At 38.9% G+C, this 27,698-nt stretch overlaps 1 protein-coding gene across 1 annotated transcript in view; it reads left to right on the plus strand.

Annotated features, from left to right (window-relative positions):
* Positions 1-25,828, plus strand: part of EHF (ETS homologous factor) — a 45,384-nt gene extending 19,556 nt beyond the window's left edge. Inside the window, exons 2-9 of the mRNA XM_039383912.1 lie at positions 11,942-12,041; positions 14,478-14,723; positions 15,039-15,098; positions 17,428-17,496; positions 17,583-17,651; positions 20,491-20,550; positions 22,929-23,124; positions 23,968-25,828. Coding sequence (XP_039239846.1) covers positions 11,945-12,041; positions 14,478-14,723; positions 15,039-15,098; positions 17,428-17,496; positions 17,583-17,651; positions 20,491-20,550; positions 22,929-23,124; positions 23,968-24,067 — 897 coding nt within the window. The 5' untranslated portion in view covers positions 11,942-11,944 and the 3' untranslated portion in view covers positions 24,068-25,828. The remainder of the gene's footprint in view (positions 1-11,941; positions 12,042-14,477; positions 14,724-15,038; positions 15,099-17,427; positions 17,497-17,582; positions 17,652-20,490; positions 20,551-22,928; positions 23,125-23,967) is intronic.
* The last annotated feature ends 1,870 nt before the right edge of the window (positions 25,829-27,698 follow it).

Genomic DNA, 27,698 nt, shown 5'->3' on the forward strand with positions numbered 1-27,698 from the left:
GTATGGATGAGTGACTATGATTGTCTTGCACTGAGTGAGGGGCTGTTCATGCCAAGAGTCCTACACTGAGCTGCCTGCAACTTCCATGCCTGCAGCTTTTGCCCTGTGCCACAGTAGGTTTCCTTTGGCAGGAACATGTGCATGGCCTGAGAGCTGGTGTGCCTGGGCTGCCCTTCCCCAAACCCCGGACTACAAGGAGCAGGACCAAGGCATCAGCCTTCCTTATGCTAAGACACGTGTTCAATATTAAAAATCTAATGAAGATTTAATCATTAAAGGCAAAAAGAAAAGAAGAAAAAAAATCCCCAGCACCTGAAAATAGCTGTTATAAGGATCTTTGCTAACACTCCCTTCCGAGAACATTGTTAAAATAGGTATAATTCCATGGTAATAAATCTCTTTTTGAGGAAAATAGCTGCTTGAAATAGTCCCAAACCATTTTTATTGGTTTCGTTCTTGAAATCTGTTCCAGTTATTTTAAAGACTGAATACATACCTGTACAAGGGAACTGAAGAATAAAACTGAAGGAAGCAAGGGTTTTTTTCCTATTTCTGACTCCTCCAGCCCCCATCCTGGAGATCAGTCACAAACTCTGCAGTTTCTGTAAGACCTGGCACTCCTGTGCCGAAGATAGATAATTGGAGATGATATTTTTTGTCTGTTTTACTGGTCTGTTTTACTGATTACAGGCTTGTGATTGTATTGAGAGAAACTTCTTTGTCCAGGTCAGCCAGTCTGACTAAATAAAAGGCAAAAACAAAAGAGAGAGAAAAAAAAAAGAAAAATAATTTAAAAAGGAGAAATAAAAGAAATAAGGGGGAAGAAAAGGAATACCAGTGTTCAGTGAAAGAGGAGCAACAGGATCGCCAACTTCACATCCAAGGTGTTTGAGGCAGTCAGACCTGGTAGTCTGCAGAGCCTGCCTGCATTTCAGGATTACCATGGCTGGGCTCTACAGAGGGTTCCCTGGTGACCCTGGTACACAACAGCCATATTAGGCAAGTTTATTGCTTCCAACGCAGCTGCTCTGTGGTAACATTACTGCCTTTTTGCAGCAACACTGTAGCTCGATGTTTCACATTTTCTATCTTTTACAAATAACTCTACATAACAGGCTGAGCTGCACTTTTGATCCTTGGACAATTTGAATATAGGTTTTTACATGTCAGTTGATTCCCAGTTGCCGGGGAACTTTCTTTTTAAAATTCCTTTCGTTGTGATTAAAAGAGAAGAAAAAAAAAAAAAAGGAAGGAAAAACCTCTTGGAATACCTACAGTTCCACAGAACAGACATTTTGAATTTCAGCCAGCTCTACTTAGGAGTTTCTAGCTCATTTTCAGGGTCATACATAGGTCAAGGGCAGCTTTTTTGATTTCATACTTCAAGTGCAGATTTAATTGTATGGCTAACTTATCATTCAAATCTCTACTAGTCACATAATAGCCGTGATGCATAGAAGAATCTTGGTTTCAGTCTGAACAGGTCTCTTTTTTTGTAGAGAATTCTTTCCCTTACTTAATACCTTCTACCTGTCCTCAAAAAAACCACATTCAACCTAACTCATCTGCATGTTGAAAGATTTGCTGGAAACATGATGCAATGGATAGCAATGGAGCTTGAGCTGGAAGATATGAGTTGGACTGACTTCTCTGTTGACTTGTTATATGACTTAAGTGAATAATTTCAGCTCTGTGCCTCAATTTTACTATTTGCAATATGGACATATTTCCTTAATTTCTATCCTTTGTGCTATTTACTGCCTTTTCTGTCTATGTGGACTCTTCCTTCTCTGCTCTATGGCTGTCAGTATTTTAGGGGTTTGTCCATCATCATAGGTACTCTTACAGCAGTTTCAGAAGAACTTAAAAGTAGCTCAGTTCCCAGCTGAGTACGCACTTCTCATAGACTCAATTTTTTTTTCTTGTAAAATAGTAGAGTGAGAGTTGGAGTGCTTTCCCATACAGGAAAGCAAACCTTCCCAATCCTTCAGGGTTTTTTTCTCTCTCAAGAAAGTTCCTTTATGGTTTACACTTAATTTGCAGCTTTTTCCTGGTAATTTTGGAACCACTGTGTCTGATTTTTCTTTATGTGTTTTGTATAACTTTTCTGACTTCAGTCTTAGAACAGTGTGTTACTTTGACCGGTTGAGGTTTCTGTTGATGGCAAAGCTGAGCTCTTTTCTGACATCAGGCTATCCTGTAGCAAAGGACTATTTACGAAGCAGGAGAGAGTTCACATAAGAATTGAAAGAGCACATTTGTGCAAAACCCAGTGGGAAAAGCTCTATCGTCAAACCGGCCCCGGCTGTTGAGGCAGATGCCAGGCTTTGCTTTTTTTGTTTATATTCCAACAAATCAAAGCTGACCTGTGTTGTTATCAGAGTAGAGCAGCAGGTGCAAAAAAATAACTCTGCTGCCAACTCAAACGAAAGGGTAAGACTAATACCCTCTGGGAGGTATTGAGAAGATAACAGAGAGCCATGCCAGCAACTGAATTAACGGCTCTATTTACGGTGGGTTTTACTTAATAACCTGCTCCTAACACTGACACATAAATACTCCATTGTGTTGTTTAATGCAACCACTGGGGAAATCAATGGAAACAGGATGGGCAGCTCTTGCTGTGCCAGGTGAGAAGGAGCAACACCACGGAAGTGTTGCTCCTCTAACCACAGGCCAGAGGGAGACAAGGAAGGTATTCTTAGCTTTTACAGAAGTGGGGAGACATCATTTCCCATAGCTTCTTGACTTACCTGTAGAAGGTGGCTGCAGAGCAAGGAAAATTCATTCCCCCGTTTTCTGGTTGAAGTCAGGGAGCATAAATGAGCCACAGCATATATGTTAAGTACTGCCTCAGTGCCATGTGGCTCTGGGAGGTACGGGGCTTCCTCAAAAGTCCTGTGCATGCAGGGCAAGTGAGCCTGCTGCTAAACCCAGCAGTAAAGCAGACAGCTCTTATTCTTTTCATAACAAACACAATATAAAGAAACCACATGGATACAGCTGGGCTCCAAGTAAATGTTTACTAATACCACACAAACACACAAAGCTGAATGGCAGTCAAAGTAATGGTCTCACAGCAGCTTTCTGAAACAGGCTCAGTGAGCTCCATTGAGCTATTTCACTAACAGCTTTCCTAGGGACACCTTCCTTTGCAAGCAGATGCCCACCTTGGGATTTGGTAGTTTGGAGAGGAATGCAGGGCAAGCAAGCATCCTGGATGGAGCACTGTGCTACATCTCCTCTTTGAAATATGTTTTTGCTATTGTGTCAGCAAAAGAATGTGATCGGATTGTGGTTAGTCACTGGGTTGTAATAAGATATAAACACTGCTATTGACTGGGTTAGATTCCCAGGAAGCTACCTAAATTAGGATAAAATGCTTTATGCTTAATTTCCAGCTTCTCCATCCCAGTTAATTTGTGCTGTGACCCTCATGTTAATAAAAAAACACAATTGGTTTGTTGATTGAATGAATCAATTCATGTAAAAAGTGGTAATTCCAATGGGAAAATTTACACATTCCCCAAGACACTTCCCTATTTTGGGTCTCCATCCTATGTTCTCACTCAGAAACCAGCCCCAAAAAGGAACTCTGCAGTTTCCAGGCAGATGCCCTTTATTAAAACAACATAGATGAAACAGAGTTTACAAAAAGTAAAAGAAAAAAAAACAACCCTTTTTTTATTTTTAAAGTGGCAAATTAGTGGTTGTTACTGTTGAAAACCAGACCAGCCCCATAACAAAAGGGAAGTGCTAGTGGTGATAGTGGTTAAAATAAACTTCCACATGAAATACTGGCTGCTGCAGCAGCACGTATCTGAGTAGCTGTTATGTCAGCAACGATTCAGCATCTAATGAGAGCCAAACATGAATACAAGCACAATTATTATTGTTATTATTGTCATTATTCACTAACAACTGAACAGTCACACAGGCTATATTAGCAGTATGGAAAACAGTTCCCTCAATATGCTGTTAGTCTTTAAAGCAATGCAAAGAGAAGCTGTCGTGGAAGGTAGAGGGAAGTGGTGGGGGAACCAGAGCCAAGGGAGAAGGAGAAGGTGTTAGAACATGATGGTAATATTTTGTTAGCTGATGAGGTTCATGCGTAATTACAGACGTGTGGCTCATCAAGTTAAAGGGCCATCTAGAGTGCTTTTTGGCCATTTGTATATTTAGTGTATTATAAGCAAAAGAGAGATGTTTAGCAAAAGGAGATTAGGGAGATGAGCTGGCTCCTGCTTAGAGGAAGGATGTACCAGAGAGATAGGAAGGACATGAAAGGAGGTGTGGAGTTGTTCCATGAGGTGTGGTGTTAAGTGCTGAAAGAAGAATAAAGAGCAAAGGGAGCTTTTCCCATTATTGTGTTTCCAAGACTCTGTATCCCTGAGGCTAGCCTGATGAATCTATGACAAATGACTTCTAAATATTCAGGAAAAAATGGTTGACCCAAATTATCCTGAACTTGCTGAGATGGTACAGACAGTAATGACAGCAGTGCCAACTCTGAAAAATATAAAAAGAAAACAGCCTGCTTTTTTTCGGCCAGTTTTTAGTGAATCTATCTACTTGTTCCAAAAATTCTGATAATACATTATTGCAAATATGACCGAACATCTATCACAAGAAATAAAACCTTTTCTTGACACACTTTTGCCTTAACTCTATGGCTAGCAATTTTATTATATTGTACAGATCTGTGCACAGAACTGCTGCAAAAGGAGAATGAGGTTTTTGACAGTAAAATAAATTATGATCCTGCTTTTTTCATATTCAAAAACTAGTGGCATGGCAAGAAGACACACATCTAGTCTGTGGTGTGACGAGAATGCATGGATCTGCAACACTGGATCCTTGTTAAGTGACAGGTTCCATTTCACTGTTTTCTGTGCCAAGGTAACATGACTATGGGTAAAATTTGCAAAAGTACAAACCTTTGGTAGTTAGCACTGTCAGACACATCTATGCCTTGAGTCTGTTTGCTTTTGGTTTAGAAAAACAAACAAACAAACAAACCCCCTCTCTTTTAAAAGTCTCCCTTTCATTTTCATTTGACTAATGAATGCCTTGAAAATTGAAGTCAGTTCATATGAAGATTATTGGGGAAAAAAGGGTCAGCGAAAAAAACAACCTATGAGACTTTGTATATCATCAAGTAATTTTTTTTTTCATTCATAAAGTGAACTTTGTTCTCTCTCAAAAAGGAAGCTGAACTACGGTTTTGTCTTTAAATTACATCGTTAAAAGAGAGATAAGAACCAAACCCAAACCCTGGAGCAGAGGGATAGCTCAGATACAGATCTAGATCCTAACTTTTCTACCCAAGGTTCTCTTTAGTTAAAATATATATGCAAGATTTAGAAGCTTCCATATGAACATGTTAAAACAACCACCACATATCTCTTACAACAGTTGCCTTGTAGTGCATCATGAAAATAATATCTTCAGTAATAAAATATTCCAATCAAGCTTTATTTGATTTTGTTTATCATGATCCTATCTGTAATGTAGGTAAATGTTAAACACTCCTTTTCTATTTATCTTCCTTTCTCTGGTCTTTCAGTTTACCTTCATGTATACATTTAATATACAAGGTTCAAAGAAAACAAAAGAATAAACCAAACTCTTCCTTTCCAAAAGCCCACAACACTAAATGATCTAGGTCTCAATGTAGTCTCTGAAAGCTCACCAAGAGTCAGTTTTGCACATGCAGAGGTGGGTTTATGCATATGAACCACAGTTGTATACACCAAAAATACAGAAGCATAGGAATGTGCACTTCAGAGAGGTGTAGAAGTGAAAAAGATTGGCCCCAAAGCCCCAAAACGGAATCCTGAATAAAAGCAATATTGGAGATTATTTAGAAAATTTTCTTATAATTCCTTGAATTTCACACTCATAGTGGGATTCAGTAAACACATTTCAGTACTATGGCCCAAAGGTACATGTGATGGACTAAAAATGAAATGCATCAAATGCTTGGCATGTTTTACAACAAATATTAAATGTGATCAGAGTGTTTCTTTGTATGAACTTTCTTCAAAGCTCTCTAAGCTTTTGCAATTCTATTAGTGGTGAGTCTTGAGGTTATCATCAAATAGGGCAAACTGTATGTGCTGTCATCTGAATGGTGCTTTGAAGGTCGTAGCAAAGTGGTTCAAAGTTGAGCTTTTTGTTGTGAAGCAAATCCCTGCAAATCCACCTGCAGAAAAATTGTTTCTTTTGAGCTTCTCTCTGCTTTATAGCCACTAAACCAAAGGTATGGAAACAAAGCAGTATGTAATGGCTACATGTGGATCTATGTGGCCAGAAGAGATGCTAGCACACTGCAGAAAAGTTTCATATCTGAAACTGAGCTGTGGCGAGGATGATATCTTATCTGGGAGTTTGGCACAGACACCAAGGATGAACCTGAGACCTTTGCAAATCAGACAGATAAAGATCATAGGGCAATTTTTTGGGTCAGCCATAACTGTATGTATAGGCACACTGGCTAAGACTAAGGCCTTGAAGCCTTGGCAGTAATGCACATTAAGTGAAAGGGAAAAAGAAAACCCATAACAGTAGATAACAGAAGACCCACTACAGAAGCTCACACTAAAATGCAAACAGGCTTTCAACATTCATATATTCATTTTGCCCTTACCACCACCAGAGATGTAAAATAGGTGGTTGGAATGCAAAGCAGCTAATTGATCATATATGTTAAAAGTACAATGCTTTTATGTTTCCAAAGTAGCCGCATGTGTAAAACAAGTCCACGTGCTGTGTTTTACACGTCCTTTGTTTCCGATGTCTTGAAAATTCTGCCCACTTAGCTATCTTTTCATTTTTCAAGAGAAGTATTAAAAATCCAGATTTTGTTACTCTGCAGTTGCAATTATCACTTGGTATTACTTATTTTAGATTACTGTTTAAGTCTTTGACTGTAATCCAAGGTGTAGTAATGATCTAAAATATTTAACATACTCTGTAGATACTTGTTCCATAAACTCCAAACCCTGAAAAGCAGGGATTGTGTCTTCACTGTGTACATAACACACTTCAAAGAAAACAGGCCCAGGTGAAATCTACATTTGAAGTTCAGCCATGATGGTAAAAGGGTAAAAATGGGGAAGAATCCCATAGGTAAATACGCCAAAAGAGATCCACCCTTTTGGACACGCCAGGAGGAGCTGCACTGAGCTTGTCTCAGCTAGAAGTCACTCTCAGACTTTGCATAGCTTACAGGTGGAGTCATGGCTTAGCAGTTTCAGTCAATTTTGCCCTAGACATAATTTTTATGTTTTGCATAGAGTGCATGGCTTTAGAAACGAGAGGACTTCAGGCCACTTCCTCTACAGGCTCCCCCCTCCTCGCTCCCTTAATTCATTTCAGAGTCATGACATAAGCAACTATACAAATCGATATTAGAACAATCACTCTGGTTTTACTACTTTAGGATTAATTCACTTTCTCTGTACTGCTTATTTGCTTTTCATTCTGTGTTCAGAATTTTCCTGTCATTTAATAGGAGCTGTTCTTGATAGATTGTGGTTCAAAGAAAGGAGAAACCCATTATATGGATGTTAAGACTTATTGGGTTGAATGTGGAAATGGCTATCAGAGTCACTTATTTTCAGAGCACACCTGTAGTGCAATAAAATAATTTGCATAGAGCACACTATACAGTGTTCAAGGTTCAAGGATCTGTAAATATGTTTTTCTGCAATGCTGGATTTACTCCATGGGCAGACCATGGCTCCTTGCTCTTTCCATTACTGCTATTTACTCAGAGTGGTCGGGTGGTCAAGGAAGGCAAGAAGAGCAGAGCAAATGACCTCCTGTTACTGCCAAGTTGCTGGTTGTGAGTTGTGACTTGGCCAACACTTCTTCAGACTCCAGTGAGAGCTTTCACTAAGAGAAGCCTTCAGGGTTTAGCCTTTGAGTACCACCTGATATACTGAATACAGGTGAAAGATTATTTTTTTAAAATGGATTCATCCCTTCGAATAGGAATGACTCTAGAAAGAATTTTGCTGAAAGCCAACGCAGAACTGTGCTGGTTGAGTAAAGTGTTATTTGCTTCTTCTCGTATCTGTGCAGTGTTTCTAGTGGCATTATAAGATTATACTCCAGAGACAGCTCCTCTTCAGTGAAACAGAATGGAGATGTGTGTACAGTCACCTGAAAGGCACAGACATAGAGGAGTATGTGTGTATGTATGTGTATAAAAATACATGTGAGTATACACATGTATGTACATGTGCTTTCATTTATAATGTACCATGTCTTAGCAGAGGGACATACCTCAAGATCTTCAAATTGTTTTCCAAAATCTCAGCTCAGCTAGAACCCCTTTTTAGCATGGTTTCCTGAGGAAATGAGGCATTTGTGGTTATTCAGTCTGTGTTTTGGCTTTTGCATTTGGCCTGTAACAATCTTTGAGTTTCATTGCCAATTTTAATTAAATTTGATATGGGGGTAGAAGTCCCAGAGATACGAAGTTTTTACAGGATTAATGAAAACTGGCTGCCAAGTACAGAAGGAAAATCCACTAATACTTGATCTGAAAGAAAGAGTGACGCTGGAGCTCACTCCTTTGAGACAATGAGATATTATGAATGCCCCAACCGTGGGAAAAACTTCAATCAGCACTCACATCTTACTAGACACTAGAGACTCCAACCACAAGATACACATTCATAGGAAACAAGGCTTCATTAGTTCCACCATTCACTTTGATACATGGAATATAATTAAAAGAAAACTGAACATCTTATATGTCCTTCCCCTTGAGGTTTCACACCCTTTAACCAGGTTTGTCTGTACACCAGAGAGAATTGAGCATTTGGCCCTAAAGTAATGAAGAACGCACTGCTTCCAATATCCTGACTCAAAATCTTTCCAAGTATGGGATGCGACACTGATATAAGCAAAAATCTTCCGTGAACTTTTAGCAAATAAAGTCATATACAGGATGACATGAAGAAAATCACAGTTTAGTTTTGATACATATTTTTGAGCATAATGCTGTATGGTTCCAAGCAAAGGCGTGGAAGTTATATTAGTAGGACTTTATACACCTCCTGACTTCCAAATAAGCAACACCCTTGCATTAAGATAAAGAAGGTGACTTGACAGTTTTCAAGACACTAAAACACCTGTTCCTTGAGTAATACACAGAACAAAGTTTGGGTTAAAGCTAAATCCAGTCCTGTTTCTATGATTAATGTCATATTCCAAATTCTCTCTCTCATACATAATTGTTCCTACAGGTGATACTGAAAGTTATTCTGATTGAGATAACTTATATAGCTTCCAAAGATGGGATGTGTTGATTGATTAAATTTTAGGGAAAGTTCCATACACATTATCTGATAATACTACTAATGATGTTTATGATACTGTGAAAAGCAACTGTCTGCTAGACTGTGACAGAGAGAGAACTTTTTAAAGAAAAATAACTGAAACACAAATCTAGGAGAAAAGCTGTCAGAGTGATTCTATTCAGATCTCTAATGTGCATTGGTTTTAGTTACTGCTGTGGTGAAAAAACTATGCAAGACACATGATTTAATTTTTAACTATCCATAGCTTCAGTTGCCAAGTCAAACTGTCATAGGATCTTTTGTTTTGGAAATTCACCTGATTAGTTATGAAGAAGGAAAAATGAGAGTTTACCTGAACTGAATTTTCAGGGCAAAATTGCACAGGAGCTTGAACACAGAAATAACTTCGTTTCATATGCACACATTTTCTCAGACACATTTGTGTTTGCAAAAGTAACACTTATGAAAACTGTGTAGAATTCCAGAAACCGCAGAAGTTGCAGAATACAAAACTACATAACACAATACTTGAAATTCTGAGATGGTTTCTGTAAATATGACTTCGGATTAATAGATTTAAACTGAACATTAAGTGCAAATTATAATTTTTTAAAAAGAAAGGAATTTACCAAACTGGGTTCCTAAGTGTGTTTTGTTAATCTTCAAGTTTTATAGTTTTCCCAGAATAGCTGGTATTTTAGCTTACCTCTATTTGATACTGTAATAAGGTCTTGTTCATTAATACTTCATTCATTCATACCTAATAATCTTTAATGATTAAAACCAAAGTTAAAGAAATAACCTGATACATCATCAATCTGTACAACCTCAGAAGTGTATGTATTGGCTGTCAAACATGCATTATTTCCTAAAAGTTCTTACACATCAAGTATATAATTTATATACACGTTTTATGCTGAACATCTTTATAATCGCTATATTAAATTAAAATCCTTCCTTACACCTTTCTCTTCACAAACTAAGTGAGGTCTTTACACAGGGCTAAAAAATGTCTTCTAATTTGCATAAATGTACTGACTGATATGCACCATTCCCTGTGATAAACTTCCTAAGGCTTTCGCTTTTTAAGCAGTTGTCAGTAACCTCTCTCTCTCCCTCTCCTGTTCTAAATATATAGAGGGGTAGAGAAATGGGAGGGAAGAAAGAGATACTTGTAACTTTTAAGTTACGTGATTTATTTGAAATGATAGAGCAAAATACCAACCCAGGTTGTTTTCCGGCTGTTTCCTTAAAACCAAGGCTGTAAGTGTTTTTATTGTCTCCTTTTTTTCTACCAAAAAGCTGGCATGATCTCGTAGGGGGTCAGGCTGCGCTCTCAATGGAAGTTTTTTCATTAGCCTCAGTGGATAAACAGCCATGACTAGTGACTTTAACCTTCACAAGTCCATTTTGTATTTCATAATCTTTTTAATTCCAAGGTGAAATCCAGTTGTGAGCACATGCCATCCTGATGTCTAATGTTTTGTTTTTATGGACTTTGTGGCTTTCGACCTAGAATATTTTTGAACAATGGTTTGGTTTTGTTGTTTGTGTGTGTGCGAGTGTTTTTATTCATATAACAATTTCAATCTAAAGCCTTTATAATCTTTAACAAATTACTATCTCCATCTCAAATAATGTCTATGGTTATAATGTATATTTTTAAAATTTGCAACTTTAAACCACTGAAAGATCACATAAAATACCCGTTATTGGGGAATTTTGTATACTTTCACCGGAATGATTAAGCATGTGATAAGTACGTGACATTTTCTGAAATATCATACAAGTAGGGGGTTTTCAAGTATAAAAAAATAAAGGACAATTTTTCTCATGGTGCTAATGCTAAGATACATGGTAAAGACAGTTTGTGACTCTTAAAAGAAGGAATGATATCTCGGGGGTGGTGTCACTCCAAAATATCAGTTCTGTTATAACAATGGCTGTCTCTTTTCTAAGAGCTCTGACTGTCTAATTTTTTTTGGTGATCTGAAATGTATGATCTGGAATATTTGTTACGAAGAAGTGTTATAGATGCTGCTGACACAGATCAGATAAGAAACTGACAAGATATTCCCTATAATGCTACCTCCCTATAGCATTATTATGTGCATCCTTCTGTGCGAAGGATTTTCTGAGCATGGCTTGTAGTTGACTGTAGGAATTTGAAGTTATTGAAAAGTCTTTTCTCTCTCCTAAAAAAAAAAAAAAAAAAGAAAAGAAAAAAGAAAAGCGTGTTTAAATCACATTTCTCTTTGAAAATGAAAAAAAAGTAAAACAATTTGGTATTTCATATCTCAAAGCTCGGCAGTTTTCATGTATTGCTCTGTCAGGAGCCTTGTCTTTTCATTCGGTTTCTTTTCTGATTACAGATTATTCATTTATGGATGGGCAGCTGTAGAAACTTGCTTCTTGCATATGCAAATTAATCATGGTAATGTTTATCATAAGAAGATTCTGTGGCAGTAGAAAAGGGGTTGTGTCAACATGTTCTTGATTTCAGTTGTATCTTCTACAAATGGAATTGGCCTCTTTACTTCACCTTCAGAGGATTTTTTTTTTTTTTTTGCCATTTGCCTCTTGGACTAGGCACCGCTCACTAAGCAAGCTGTTCGGTTCACTTACAGATCATGATTTTGGAAGGAGCTGGCAGAATGAGTATCAATTCCAGCAGTAATCTACTCCACCAGCAGCCTTCCTGGACAGACGGATATTCCACATGCAATGGTAGGAGCAATTCAGCCACTCTGAGCCATGTTCTTTATGGGGAGCCAGGGGAAAGGGACTGCTACACCTTTAAGCATGTACAAGTACTATATTCAGTAGTACTAATCCACTGGAGTTTCACTCCCGGTAACAAAAATTTCCATTTGTTATTTTCTTAGTAAAAAACTGAACTTGCAAACCAGACCAGTTTATTGTTAATTTCCTTACTGGTTCTTTTTCTTAAAATTAAATTGAGTTGAAAGTGCCAAAAGTTCTCTTTTCTCAATTCAGAATTCTTTCTCTCTTACTTTACCTCTTCCACCTCCTCTGAACCTGCATTACTCTTCAATGCTAATCACCTCTCTGGCTTTCCAGGAGAATATTCGTTTTGCTGATTTACTGCATTTGCTTTTTTCCACTCAAAGTACTAGATAACTTTCTAATTAGACTGGCATTAGAGCGCTAGATAGCTTGTGACTTGAGATATTTTTTTTCCTCTTACTGTTTTCTGATTATATGTCTGTGTCTATAAAAATGTATTCATATGTATTCTCTCAATATAAAAATATATATATAAACCTCTCTCTCTATATATGTATAGTACTTGATATAATTTTAAAATTCTTTTAATTGTTCAGTGGACAGGTAAACCTTAAAATCTAAGCAGAAAAACACACAATGCTGTTGTCCTTCTAATCCAAATAATACTGCAACAGAACTTACAATGAAAGTTCTCACTCAATTAAAGTCTTATTCTTTTTTGTGTGCAATTTCTAGATACACAGGAATACATCAACATGTACTTAATAAATGTGCTGATATGTTTGTAACAGAGTCATGCAGAAAAAAAGTCCTGGCTGACTTTCACTTTGCACAGGATTTTGTGAAGGGAAATGGTGGGGGTCTATTTTCAAATTTCCAATGTGAAACTTCTCAGGATTCACTTAAGTTTTGGAGGCACAGGGACATCTAATCTCAGACCAGACTGCACAGTAATTCACGACTTCACTTACTTTTACCTAGCTGCTTTTTCCTCTCACTAAAATATCTTCATTTACATTAGGATTCTAATGGCCTCTGAAATTACTTTACCCTTCTGAAGTGATAAGAATACACATTAACCTCCTTTTTTGGGGGATATTTGACAGCTTCATCAAAGCTGACATACCACGCTCTTATAATTTCCACACTCATTCCTCAAAGCCTTCAACAGGAGGATGAGAAACAGTCCTGCAAATTCTCTAAGTTACTGACACAGGCCTTGTTGGCTAATATTGATAAAGAAACCTAAGTAACTATGCTCTCTGAAAACTAGCATTGTGTCCTGTATGTCAACTGAAGAGACCCGTGGTCTAGTGGCACCTGGGGGAAGGCGATTTCCTAAAATGTGCCAACTCTGTTGCTTGTGGTCCTCTAACAATATCTACAGTGTTGTTAATATTTCTCACAGCTGTGTGGTTAATCTTCTTCTAGGGCAGACTAGTAAAGACTGGTGCCATATCCTGAAGTGGGACTACTGCAGAGCTAGGCCATGGCAGTCTTTCCTCCTTCTGTAATCTCTCATCAATCTTAAACTGTTTGTCCACTTGTGAACATTTTATCACACCATTACCTCTACCTGGCATACTCCATTGCCCTTCTTTCCCAAGAAATAAATTGCACTGAACTCTGTGAGGTCAGACCAAAGCAGTCCTGCCTTTGCTCTTATCTTACGTAATTATCCTATCCCGATTACAATTTCTTTCATTTGCACATGTAAATTATTGTCGTGCAATGACATATGACTGAGAACAGTTTGAAAGATCAACAAGAAAAGATTCATTACAACAAGAAAATTAGGCAGCTTCCATAACTAAAAATGAGTTTTATAACTACATTCAGAAACCACCTTACCTTACTTGGCATTCATCTGAATGCCAAGTCAGTCATGAAGCTGTGGCCCACACTGACAGGCTTTTACTGTGGAGCAAGATGAGAGAGCCTTAGCTTTTAACTTTCTTTGATTGAATCCCACAATTCGTATTCAATCCCTACAAAGTTCTTATTCAAAGAAAGTCTCCATGTCACATTATGAGAATTTTGCAAGGCTTTTCCATCACTTTCTCATACACTAAAATTACTGGCTCACACATCCCTTTTCAACAGTACTTCTGTAAGGTGTCTCCCATCAAAGAATTTTGGTGCATTTAGCCAACACTACTAAATTCATTCCTGAAAATTAAGTCAGTGAAGAGATATGTAATGAAATAATTATCAGTTTTCAACTGGAAAACTGAGGCAACCCCCCCCCCCCAACATCTTCTCCAGCAGTAGCTACTGAGTCAGTGTTAAGGACTGAGAAAAGTGTCTATATCTGTGGACTTCCAAGGCAATTGGCCATAGATCTTTATTGTTGATGACATATTGTTGATGACTATTATGTTGACAGAGACTGTAAATATCTATTCTCTTTTCCAGTATCCAGTAGCTTCTATGGAACCCAGTGGCATGAAATACACCCTCAGTACTGGACTAAGTTTCAAGTCTGGGAATGGCTGCAGCATCTCCTTGATACCAACCAACTGGATGCCAACTGCATACCTTTCCAGGAGTTTGATATCAACGGGGAGCATCTGTGTAGTATGAGCCTGCAGGAATTCACTCAGGCAGCTGGGACAGCAGGACAACTGCTTTACAGCAACCTTCAACACCTAAAATGGAATGGTAAATAGATATTAGACAGAGACACATGTACAGTGCTCTGAATTCTGAGATCTTCAGAAGCCACTCACATTCCCCAGAGACCTACCTGGCAAATCATAGTTGCTGTGTTTGCTATTCTGCTTATAGCTCTATAATTACTATAATGTTAAATTTTAAGATAGGACTTAAGCCAGAATTCTGATGGACCAAGAGGAAAGGGTATGTTTCCTGCTCCAAAACTAGCCCTCTGGCTAGTTGTGGAAGTTGCTGCTTGTAGCTAATACCTTTGATTCTTCTGTGCTCATTCTCATAGGTTTTATCTATGCTTTCTTGCAGGCCAGTGTGGTAGTGATATGTACCAATCTCATAATGTCATTGTGAAGACAGAGCAAACAGGTGAGTGACAGTTGGGTAACTTGTCTTTTGATGGTTACAAAAAGGGGAAACTGTTCATTCCAAGAGAGAGATATCAAAATGGCATTAAATAAAATGGAAAGTGTATCATGCAGAATTAAAGAAGTAACACAAATGTTAGTCAGTATCTGCTTCTGAAGTTTTGGGTAACACCACATGCACATGGTCACTTTTCCTGCAGTATCAGCAGTCTACACTAATGGTCAGAGTTGAAATCATTAGTGGTGCTCAATGAATGCAGCTTTGTAGAGGACTTCATTCTATGCTTCATTCATTCAGATTTCAAGACAACTATTTTAACAATATGTCCAGTTAAAAAAAAAAAGGAGAGAAAAAATATTTTGTTATTAAGTTCCTTTAATGTCTGAAATGCTAGGAAATTTCCCAACCTAACAACTTGGAGAGAAAAAAACCCATTACATTTCAATTTCTTCATATGTTTCAAGGAAACTGAAGTCTCTTTTTCTAGTGTCTTCATTGCTAGATCCCTTTGCTCACAGGACTTTGTTTCACTGAAGAAAGAACTTCAGCTTGGTTCAACTGTCCTCTTCAGGCACGATTATTTTCCTGGTTCCTTTGCCAGAGCACTGTCTTTCCTTGCCTGTCCATATCCAAACGTTCTCTATCCCTCTAGTCCCAGCCTCTCTGTATGTGGGTGCATTCAGGAGCCACGTTTTAATATCTGCTGGCAGAACAAGTACACATCTGTTGCATGTGGCGTCTCCGACAAATACTGTCAGCCAGTTTATTCAACTAACCTGTAGGAGCCCAGCCTCCCCAGCCAGGGACACCATTCACCTTCTCCTTGCAGCAGGCAAGCTTTGTAATCTGCAATCCACTCCTTGCCTGTGCCTGCATAGTATGGGTGATGCTCATGCAGCAGCCTTGCTGCTTGTCATAGAGGTAACTCCAGTAATCCTCTGAGTCCTGATTTACGAGATCTTACTATAATATGACTTCCTCCTACTACTAGAGGTACATAGTGCAGGGCAAAGTACCTCAGCTGCACATCCTGGAAAGGACTAACTGATATATGGTTCTCCTAGATATGCCAAATCAGGAGTGGCATGGTGGGGCTCTGGTGATGCTGATCACAGGCGGTGGGAGTGGGTTTAGTTTCTGCATGGAGAGGAGCAGGAACTCTGGATCGGGCTGCTGGGAAACATACTCCTTTTGAGCCAGTAGGGACGGGGCTGGTGATTTTGAGGGGAAGCCTTCCTCATTCTAATAAACCATCACAGCTGCAAAGATATGGGCACTGAAAGAGGCCAAAATGGGAAGGAAAGCTGTCTCCCAGTGTTCTGGCTAGGTAAGGACTGTTTTCAGAGGCAACATTAGGCAGATCAGGTGTCTAAGCAAGCAAAGGGTGTGTGCTATTGTAGGAACGCAAGCCCTGGGTGCCCAAACATGCAGCTATTAGTTAGCATGCCTGCAAAATTCCTATGTCATAAGTGGTAACTCAGCCAAACACAATGATTTAGCTATAACTCATTTTTGTTTTTTTGATTTCATTTATATGAACATGAGAAAAATTAGGTGTAACCTAGATCTGAACTTTATATCTCATCCTTTCTGACCTGGTTTCAAAAGAAAAGGAGATTTTTAAGACTTCTGACCTCAAAAATGAACTGTGAAGAGAGTAATTTCCAGATCAACATACAGATCATAAAGACAATATTTTTGCTTATATTGATCCATATGACCAGAAGGTCACTAAAGACTATTGCCCTTTAATCATTAAGGTGTTTTTTAGGTTAAGGAAGGGACTTGATGTGCCTGGAATAAAATGGTCCTTCATCTAGGATGAGGCTTTGATGTTTCTCACTATGTGCTTAAGCATGAAGCTCTGTTTCAGAGACGACTTTCGAGTTCTACCATTACAGAAATAAATGCTCATCATAAGCATCCTTCTGTTTTAGTAGATATTTGAGAACACTTTCATCTCTATGGCACCAACGCACTGTCATAATTATGAGGGACTGAGAATTCAGGACTGGATTGGGTAGAATTAAAGTTGATCTGGCACAGGAAATGTCCTTCAAGGCCAGGTATAAATTAGTCAGGAAAAGGAAGAGGATATTACATTATTTCTAAAAGTCGGTGCTTTGTGTAAATACATTTGCCTAAATATGCAAAACCCCATCCATAATTTGAGCGAAAGGAAATGATTTTGTGCATAGCCCCTTCACTTCTTGGTTCCCTTGACAGCTTTTTTTTTTTTTTCAAATTCCTAATTCCCTCAATGCTTAATATTTATGTTAAAAAATGTCCTTTTAGTGATCTGATTTTCCTTTTGGTCCTTTACTTTCAGATCCGTCATTAATGGTGTCCTGGAAAGAAGAGAATTATCTGTATGACAGTGGCTATGGTAGCACAGTAGGTAACTAACATCACTTCATGCATTTCTGAGATGGTTTTGTTGTTGTCTGAGGCTATTAGTTTAAATGTCTTCTTTTTAATTCCCAGAGTTATTGGACAGTAAAACATTCTGTCGTGCTCAGATTTCCATGATGACACCTAGTCACCAATCTTCTGGTAAGGAACTTGTAATTATATTTTTAATTGTTTGTCACTTGTCTCAGAGCTACCAACATGTAATAGTCTCTGTGGTCTTCTGCTGCAGGATTGAGTCTGAGCCTCCAGTGATTTTAAACCAAGCAATGCTGATTCTGACAGATTTATTAGCTGTCATTATTACAATAGCTTGCTTTAAAGAAATGTTTCTCTCTTCTCTATGTCAAGACAAAGATGATAAAATAGTCTGTAATCTCCACATATCTTTTAAAGTATCTGAGTCAAAGGGGCAGATGTTGCTGTCAGAGAGACGAGATATTCCAGCTACACTACACTTTTCCGTGGTATAGTAGGGTACGGGCAAACAAGGGCCGTATTCCTCCCCAGAAGTGGCTGTGTTTCTCTAGTGAGCCAGTGACTCATGCTGAGTAGGTAGCTGGGTTTGGGGCCAAGCTTTGGGTTGGCCCAGGGAAGCCATAGGGCAGGCACCAAGCCCTCTGCCCAACTGCACCAGCACAAAGGCCTCCCACTGGAGCCTGTCTCAGCTGATGGCAGGATGGTCACCGAACACCTCCTCACTTCCATGAGGGAGAGTTGCACTCTACTTGCTAAAGAGCAAGAAAGAGCAAACCCATTTGCTGTAGTGCCTGGTGAAAGTCCACTCTGGTCACGTGTGTCGGGGCACTCTGTGGGCCCTGTGCTGGGGGCAGGCACCAGGGATGGAGGTGAGAGAGTAAGGCAGTGGGAAAAGAGTAGAGCAGAGATAACAGGGGAGCAAGAAAGCGGGGGGGGGGAAGGCAGGTTCTTCTTAGGAGGCTGTTAAGCAAAGAGATCTGAGGGAGAAAGTAGTAGAAGTCCCAGGAGGATATGAAAGAAAAGCAAGAGAGAGAAGAGAGAAAACTTGACCAGAAGAAGAAAACCACCAAACCTTAAAAAAAACCCCAACCAAACACTCTGTTTGCTTTCTCTGTCGTCTCCACCCACTCTCATAAGATGGTTACTAGGATGTCAGAGCTCTCTGACATGGCTGGGGACTTGCCCAGATCCTGGCATGGTGTGTTTATCCGCTGACTGCTTAAGCCTAGAGCTAGGGTGGCACGCCAAGGGCACAGCCTCCTGTAAAAACTAAATTTGTGTATCCCGTAAAAAAATAGCTCATTCCCGAATCATATGCAAATAATGTGTAACCTTTTGTCAAAAGTTTTGCAAGACAGCTTTGTTGAAACTGCATCATAACTCTTTTCATCTGTCAGGCCCCAGTCTCCTAACATGGCATGATTGAAACCAGTCTCCATGTAGGAGCTGTGGCAAAGCAGGTGGCTATTTACACAGCTGAAATCCAGAATAAATCACCGGGTAGGCAGAAGGCAACTGAACTTCCAAGAATAAATCTCCAGCTAAGTAGAGCATAACAAACATTTGCACGCGAATTGTGAGATTTTAAAATGAGAAGGATTTATATGAGGGCAAATAAAGAACTGGGTTCTGCAGTCCTTACCTGGAATTCCCACAGGCTTTTAATAACATCAGGGGAATCATAATCTGAGGAAAGGCAGTGAAATAAGCTTCATTTTACTTCCCCCACACCACACCCCCTTCCAAGCTGAGTGAGGTTCGGGTTAGTTCCTGCTCTTTGAGAATGGAAAGGCAAAATGACTCAGAGCACGTTTGCTGCTTGGGGGTCAAGGACAGTAATTTATCAGGCTTAGAATAGCAGAGGTTAGGCTTATCCCCACGGACTTGTTCAGTTGATGTTTCCAGTTATGTATGAATAAAGCAAGTGTGTGAATAACTTTGCATCTACCTTTTCACATGCAGTTATTGCAGTAGCTTGTGCAGATCTGACAAGTTTCTATGCAAATAAATATTTCCTGTGAGTCATTTTCCCATGCAAATGCCTGGTTTCCATGAAAAGTATGATAATTGTGCATTCATAGAAGCTGGGAAAACATGCGTGGGACCTTAAGCTTTGCTTTATGGGATTCAGGGACAAAGTATTCTGAAAACCAAACACAGAAGGGGCTCCCTCTCAGGACTATCCCACAGATTTTGTGAGACTTAGAGCAATCAGATGAAAGCTATTCATTAAGAACAAGAGCAGAGCCAGGCTGTGGTGGTTTGAGGGCGGGAGGGTTGAACGTGCAGACTGTGAGGTAGGTTACAGTCATGAACAGGCGGAACTCTTTTTTTCATTTCTGAAGAAATACTTGTGCCAGAAACCCTACTCCTCCTCTGGCTGGCTGCAGGTGATAAAGTACCATTGATGAGAAATGGCTTGTTTCTATGGCTCTGAGCCACAGAAAAATATATGCACGTCCAGCTGCCAAAAACTCCTACTAGCGCAGCCCCTTTCCCCCACCTTGCCCCCCCAAACAACAATGCTTTGCCAGTTCATTATGTTTTAGTCAGGTAGGTGTTCTGTGCATTGGTACCAGCACATACATTTCACATTAGATCATCTCTTCAGAAGCAAATAAGCCCCCAAAGATACGTGCTTCTGCAAAGTCTAAGACATAATGGGACAATTCAGGATTCCTTTTATAGATGTGATCATCTTATTTTTCTCTCTCTCACACATAACATGAGGTGAGGTATTTGTTAATCAAATTTAGGTTTCAAAAGCCAAATGTTTACCTCTGCATTCATTCTTTATTCATCAATGGTCTCTTTGAGAAGTGTGCTGATTAACATATAGTAAAGAAAACAAAACTCTCCCTCCTCACTTAGATTACCTTCCGAAAAGTGATTATCTTTAAAAGAGATATTTGTTCTTTTTTGTGGTTTTATTTCTTTCAACCTGCTAGTCAATGGAAAGCCTTTAATCAAATTTACAAATAGACTTCATTTTCCTTCTCTGCAGACTCTTCAGATGCAAAAAAATTGCAAGATCATACCCCAAAGTCCCACACCAAGAAGCACAGTAAGTCAACATCCATGTTTATAATGATTGGTTAGTTGATTGAAGGAAAAAGAAACACATGAAAAGCAAATCTTTTTTAGAAGGGAAGAGGAATCATTTTGAAAGCAAAACTGGCTGGATTGTTATTGTGATTGAATTCTCCAAGGATCTGACTGTCTAGTACTGTTTGTTTACATTATATGTGACTCAATATTGTTAAATTTTTCAAATTGTTCTTATCAGTGAGGGCTTATGGGGAAGCAACCAGAAACCAGCCACCTCTGCCCTATGTTGAGCTGGGCTGGTGGAATGAAGTAAAGGAATGATGAGGAAGACCTGGGATTAAATCTGGAAGGTCTGTGCGTGGACATCGTCATGCTCGTGCCTGTGCCTGCCAGGTGCAGCATCCACCACAGACCCTGCTCAGCATCTCCTTGCAGAACTTCTCACGCATGACATTCCAAGCAAGCACCTGCCCCTCAATCTTGCCACCTTCTTCTCCTCTGATATGACTTTCTTTCCACTCCTCTCACCAGTGTTTTCTGTAGTGTTTATTCAACCTGACTCTGAAGACAGGTTAGCATAATTGTGATTTCTGTACGTAGTTCCATTAATGTACTTTACTGACATTTTTATGGGTCCTGTGTAATTCCCTCTTTATAACAGAAAAGCTTAATATTAGTCCATCACTGCATTTCATGGTATTCAGTTTCATCTTGTTTTGATATGGCCTCCAGATTATGTCTTTTCCTGACTCCTCTTCTTAGACTGTTCTGTCATTTTGCCCAAACAGAACTCTAGAACTTTATATCACACAGATATCTCGTTTCTTTATTTGTGTGTATCATAAAGTTGTTAATGAAAGGATTAGATAGGACTGATCTGAAGACAGACCTGTGAAGAACTGAAGTCTCCTGACTTGTTCAGCTTGGAGAAGAGAGGGCTGAGGGGTTCCCTCCTCACAGTCTACATCTTTCTCAAAAGGGCTGATCTTTTCTCTCTGATGACCAGCTGTAGGACATGAGGAAATGGAATGAAGCTGTGACAGGGAAAGTTCAGATTGGACAATAAAGAAAGGTTCTTCATCCAGAGGGTGGTCAGTCATCAGAACAGGCTCTCCAAGGACGTGGTCAGAGCAGCAAGCTTGATAGAGCTCAGGGAGTATCTGGAAAATGCTCTTAGTCATATGGCTCAGTTTTAGAAGTCCTGCGAAGAGCAGGGAGTAGGACTCAATGATCTTTATAGGTGCCTTCAAACTAGAGATATTCTACTATTCTAAGAACTCAATCACAGCCTTGGCATACAGAACAGGTTACATTGACAGTCTGGGCTAACCCCCTACATTTCCAGTTTCTTCAGTACTGCTCTGTATCATGACCATTGAGTATGTTTCTGATGTCCAGATAGGCTAGTTACTGGTTCTAGAAAACAATTACAAGAACAAGGAAAAATATTGTATTAGTTGACTAAAATCCATTTCTACTTATGTTGCACTGTATACCATTTCTGAGTTATCTTCACATCTTTGACTAGCTTCTTTCCTTCTTAATTTGGTCTAATTGCATACTTTTGAAGTCAGACCAAAGGACTGCTGTCTTTCTGGCTAACCTTGTCAGTTTGTTTGTTATTCTTCATTCATAAACTACTTCATCTGAATTGTTGCATTTTTTTAATCTTTTTTTTTTTTTTTTTTGACCTGGGCTTTCTGATGCCATCTCTATAGTAACTGTGGGATGCATTTGTGTTTAAACTGGGAGGTCTATCTGCTGAACTTGCAGATCTGTTTTTGCCTTTTCTATACCGTTGTCAAGCTTTTTAATATGCTTTTCACATACAATTTTGGCTGGCTAGTTTTGTTACTGTCCCCCTATCCACTCTACACCTTCTTACTTACTCATTCTTGTGGAATGGCATTTCACCTCCTGTGCCTTCTGTCTGTCTTTTAAGTGCTCGGAGGTTCAGTGCCTGCTTCACAGTAAGCTTGGCTGTTTCATGTACCACACAATAATATCAGGTTAGATGTTGTGCTGTAGAAGAGTATCAGGAAAAATGGGTAAATGAGATGAGGGGAAGGCTTAAACATGTTCTCTTCAAGGCAGAAAGAATGCCAAAGGCAGAAGGAAGCAGTGGGTGGTTTGGACTCTGTTTCCTCTGCTTGCCAGGGCTCCTACCTGCCTGCCAAAGGGCTCAGACTGCCTGAGGCTGACACTTACCTCCAGCCTCAGTGTAAGGCCTGCCAGTGCTTTTTGCCTTTATATCTCTGAGACAGGGGTCCTGCACTCCAGAACTATGGCCTGTCCCTACTGAGTGTTCACCCTCTGCAGATGACATAAAAATGGCAATTAGAGCCCAGAAAGCTCCTGAGACACTCCTTTTTCCTACCTCCTTTCCTCTTTCAGACCCTCGAGGAACTCATCTTTGGGAATTTATTCGAGATATTCTTCTCAATCCTGAGAAAAATCCAGGATTAATCAAGTGGGAAGACCGGTCAGAAGGTGTCTTCAGATTTTTAAAATCTGAAGCTGTGGCTCAGCTCTGGGGAAAGAAGAAAAACAACAGCAGCATGACTTACGAGAAACTCAGCCGGGCTATGAGGTGAGCTGAAATGTTGCTGAGGAAGACTGCAGCACATAAACACACTAGCTGAATGGAGAATCTGTTTGACGTTTAAAAGTGATTTGTCAACAGCATCAGTTGCTTTCTTTGACAGCTAAATCTCTCCCACTAATTCTGACATTGTAGGATTATATTCTTCTTTGTCTTTTCTTCCTCTCCTGTTTCTATATACTATAGTATATATAACATAAACAGTTGTTTATATATATATATATTCTATTGCTCTCCACCCAAACAACAAAAGTAGGAAGGAAACTTTGTTGCAGAAAGATAAAAGTTCACCTACTACTGAACTGGAGAGGCTTAAATGGCCCAGTAATGGCCAGAGACCTTGTTATTTTCAGCAATGTTCAGAAACTAGTCATATCCCAGACCCATTATCCTAAAATAGGTTTACAAATTCTATGTTAGGACTTTCTTTCCCGTTTGATTTAACATTTTGAGCATTTTTCCATAATCTCTGGAAGTTGAAAATGTACTTTTAAATGGAAGCTGAGGTTTTTTCCTGGTCTGATTTCAGATCCTGGCTTATCTGGGAACAAATCCCCATGGAATAAGGGTGTGAGATAAATATAGCAATATGCTTTTACCTTATATATGGTAAACTTCGAACTCAGAAGCTAATCAATATAAAGTAAAAAGGAGACTTCCATTTTTCCTTCTCTGTCATTCAGTGATAATGATCTTAGGTATTATATATATCTCTCAACAGAAAATAAAGACTTTTTAAGCCAGCCGAGGAATTGTCTAGTTGGCAGTGGCCTTTTAGCACCATAGATGAATTTACTCTTAAATTTTTGTTGTATGTTTTTATTTTAACAGATACTACTATAAAAGAGAAATCCTGGAGCGTGTGGATGGTCGGAGATTAGTATATAAATTTGGAAAGAATGCCCGTGGTTGGAGAGAAAATGAGAATTAAATATATCAAGAAATAACATTTAAAACACGTGGATGTAAATATTCAAAGACTATTTTCTTATATTTATGTACCAAACTGGGGTGAAAAAACAATTCTACTTCTGTCGGGAAGAAAGAACATTATCATTATTGGTGTTAAAATTATTTTATTTGAAGTAAGTCCTGTATGGGGAAAAAATGTACACAGTTTTCTGTGATATAAGTTAACATTATAGAATTACGATTATTTTTCCCTTCTTGTGAAGTTTTCCTCTTTTTTTTTTTAAATCATACAGGCATAATGTGATTTATGAGTCGTGAAAAGAAAGGGAAGGAGCTAAATACTAGGGCATTTAGGGAGTATGATAATCCACTTTGGAAGGCAACTACAAGTGGAGAAAACAGTAAAGCATCTCTGAGCCAAGTAGCCTTCTTCCATAGTCAGCTGGTTTATAGCTTTCATTGGCCAATACTACTTGTTCCTTCCCTTCTCTGATTTCTGAGTGTTTTAACGCTTTGCTGGCTTTCAGCTGCTTGTTGAATTAGACAGTGGGTTCCTCTTCAGTTGGTTTATCGCAGCCACAGAAAGCAGTGGCTCAGCAAGGTGGCTGTCAGCATTTATGTGGAGAACCCATACTACCTCCAGCACTGTGACCTTCTTTTGCAGGCAGAAGTTTAGGACCAGACCTTATCTGATACGGAGTATCCTAATCTCCAAAGAGCATCCAGCTCATCCCAGGAAAAGGGCTATTTGTTTTAACTAATATCTTGGAGGTGAACTGCAGGAAGGGAGTCAGACTTGGGGACCAAAAGATATTGAAGGAAGATGATTGTTTTCTGACTGTGCAAACCTACCAAAAGGCACTTGTTTCCCAGTAGGAATATTTATAGTCCTCTTGTGCTCTTGCACTCCTAATTAAAGCATTCAAATCCATGCCATGTAGAACTGTGAGGAGATGGGCAAGCAGAACATATGTTAGTCCCATGACATGAGGAAGTGGTCTGCAGTTTCTTCAAGTTGTATGATCCTCCTGGCAGGTCAAGTCTCACTTGGACAGATACTTTCAAGAAACCTTTGAGAAATGCAAAAAACCCCTTTGTGTAAAATATTAGTTTTCCCTTTGCTTTTTCTCAAGTCTAACTCTGTATTGTATTTGTATTTGTATTTCCAAGTTGTGCTTGGAATTCTTGGTTGGAGAAAAACCCGTCAACTTAAAGGCATTGAGATTTTGGGGACATTCAGATCTGGGTCGGTATTTTGGGCTCATCTCTAGCAGTGCTGTGCAGATACTGTATGTTCATTGGCAGCTTTTTCTTTCTCTCTCCACAAATGCTTCCTGCTGACACCAACCACATCCAGGACATGGGGAAATAAAAACTAGAGGAGGCAGCTCTTCACCAGGTCACTGAGTACATGAGATGTGGGAGTTGAGAAACAGGATTTTCTTGGTGATGTTAACAGAGGTGAAACCAAGATCAATACCAACTCACTTTTTCAGGGATGGGGACTTTGGAAAACAATAACAAGGGCTGAGAAGTCCAAGATAAAAAAAGAAAGAAAAAAAATTGAGATTAAAAACATTAAATCCGTCCAATATCCGTTTTCTCAGGAGTCCCTTGGGTTTGAATCTGTATTAGCTTGAAATTCAGCAGGGTACAGCTGGAGGTTGCAGGATATTCCATTTTTTGTTTGTCTTGAAAGGAAATAGAGATGAAACCAAGAGACAACAGAAGTATCAATATAAAGGTTATAAAATGCGCTTAGCAACAATTTGTAGGCAAACATGAGAGCCTAACTTGTTATCTACACATGTAGGGCATGTTAAACAGTAACACTGCCTCCTACACTGTGTATGCCAGAGCCGTCACCATCAATTACCCATACATGACAATTCTTATTTTTCATAACCTGGGTGGAGAGAGGTTCATCTTATTTACAAATCAAATAATAAGCCTGTGTACTTCAAAGCATTTTTTTCTTTCAGTCTATTTTTTTTTTGACTGACTGTGCCAGCCTTGCTTGCTTTCACGCAACTCAATTAATTTCCTTTTTTAGCTTAATTTGCTACATTCCACTTCCTTTACCATAATTTTGTAGTTCATATAACAAGAATCAGGCCTCCAGATGAGGAGAGCACTTTGCTCCTAAGATCATTTCTTCCCCCCACCTGATTATGTGTAGCCCTTTGCTCCATGCTCTTCACACCACATCCCAGTCCAAACCTTGGGTTAAAATCTGAAATCAGTGGTACCATCACAGATCTGCAATATAGTTGTACCTTATAGGTTAACATATATCCTACAGCAACTGACTATAATACCTTCACAAACCTGCTTTTTACCTGATCTCTCATGAAATTTCTTGGGAGATAAAATGAACCAGTGATACATGAGTGTCACCATTTGGTTGCTGAGCTGTAGCTAAACCTGCTTTTAAAGGTTTTGAAATATAAAGCTTTATTTAGAAGCATACTGTACAAATGTAGAGAGTGATTTATGCTGGGGTGCAGTATAAATGTGTCTTCCACTGTCCCATCTTTCAACACGTGGAAATCATGCAAGTTTCTGTTTCCACTCTGCAGAACTTTTCAGACTAGGTACTTGTCATTCAGCATTACAATAGCACAAAGCTGGAATAGAAGACAGCCAACATTTACTCTATTTTACAAATATATTAGCCTTTGCCTAAGACAAACACAAAGGACTGTTTAAAATTACAGTTCTTGCCAAGGACAGATGCAACCAGCCAAAGAGATTCTTTTTATCAGACCTAAGCAAACGGAGAAAATGAAGAGATGAATTTTAATGTAAATTGCTATTTAGACAAAAAGCATTTCTGATTGCTCTTATATTTTATATTTCAGAGGCTGAGCAATCATATTTTCAGATGTCTCCTTTAAGTTAGCTGCTGCTGAACTGGTAGCACCATGTGTATAGATTTTTATTGTACCATAATTTTTCATATGTATAAAGCTCTAGATAGGAAAATATATTGTATTTATACAGTTACATGCAAATCACAATGTCAAAGGTGTTGGCATGAGCACTCTCAATATTTTCTGCACAAAAAACATCCTGATAAACTGTATGTAGGTTGTTGAACTACATAGACATTAAAATGTTTAGTTAAATTTTCGTCTTTCTGCAGCACATTGCATAATTCCTGCTTGCTTCTCACAGCATCATCTTCAATGTCTACGTGTGGCAACAAACCCAAGCTAGATATTTCACTATTGCCATTGTAAATCTCGGCTTGGAGATTATATATTCACAAAATGGTTCTAGAGACTGTTTCTATTTTTGTGGATATTATATAAATTCAAATAAAACACTCATGAAAGAAATGTTTTGATTAATATTTATCTTTCCTTTTTTGTGTCTTGAGATTGGAAGTGACCAGTATGAATTCTTTCAGTACTGAAGAATATTTCAATATTGACAAAAGGACTGATGTAACTACCACAAAATCCAATAGCTTAAATTTACTAATGTGTTGAATAGCTCATCTATTGTGAAGATACTGGATTTCCAAACCTGTTTTATGTCTCACAGCCCTCACTGAAATAATGGATTATGTCAACACAGCTAGATTGCCTTTCTTGTTTGGCTGCTAAACTTGACAAAGGCCTTACTTCATCACTGATTTTACTTCA

Source organism: Pipra filicauda, unplaced genomic scaffold, assembly GCF_003945595.2.
Source record: "Pipra filicauda isolate LSUMZ 115617 unplaced genomic scaffold, ASM394559v2 scaffold32_size4067784_pilon, whole genome shotgun sequence".
Classification (NCBI taxonomy): Eukaryota; Metazoa; Chordata; class Aves; order Passeriformes; family Pipridae; genus Pipra; species Pipra filicauda.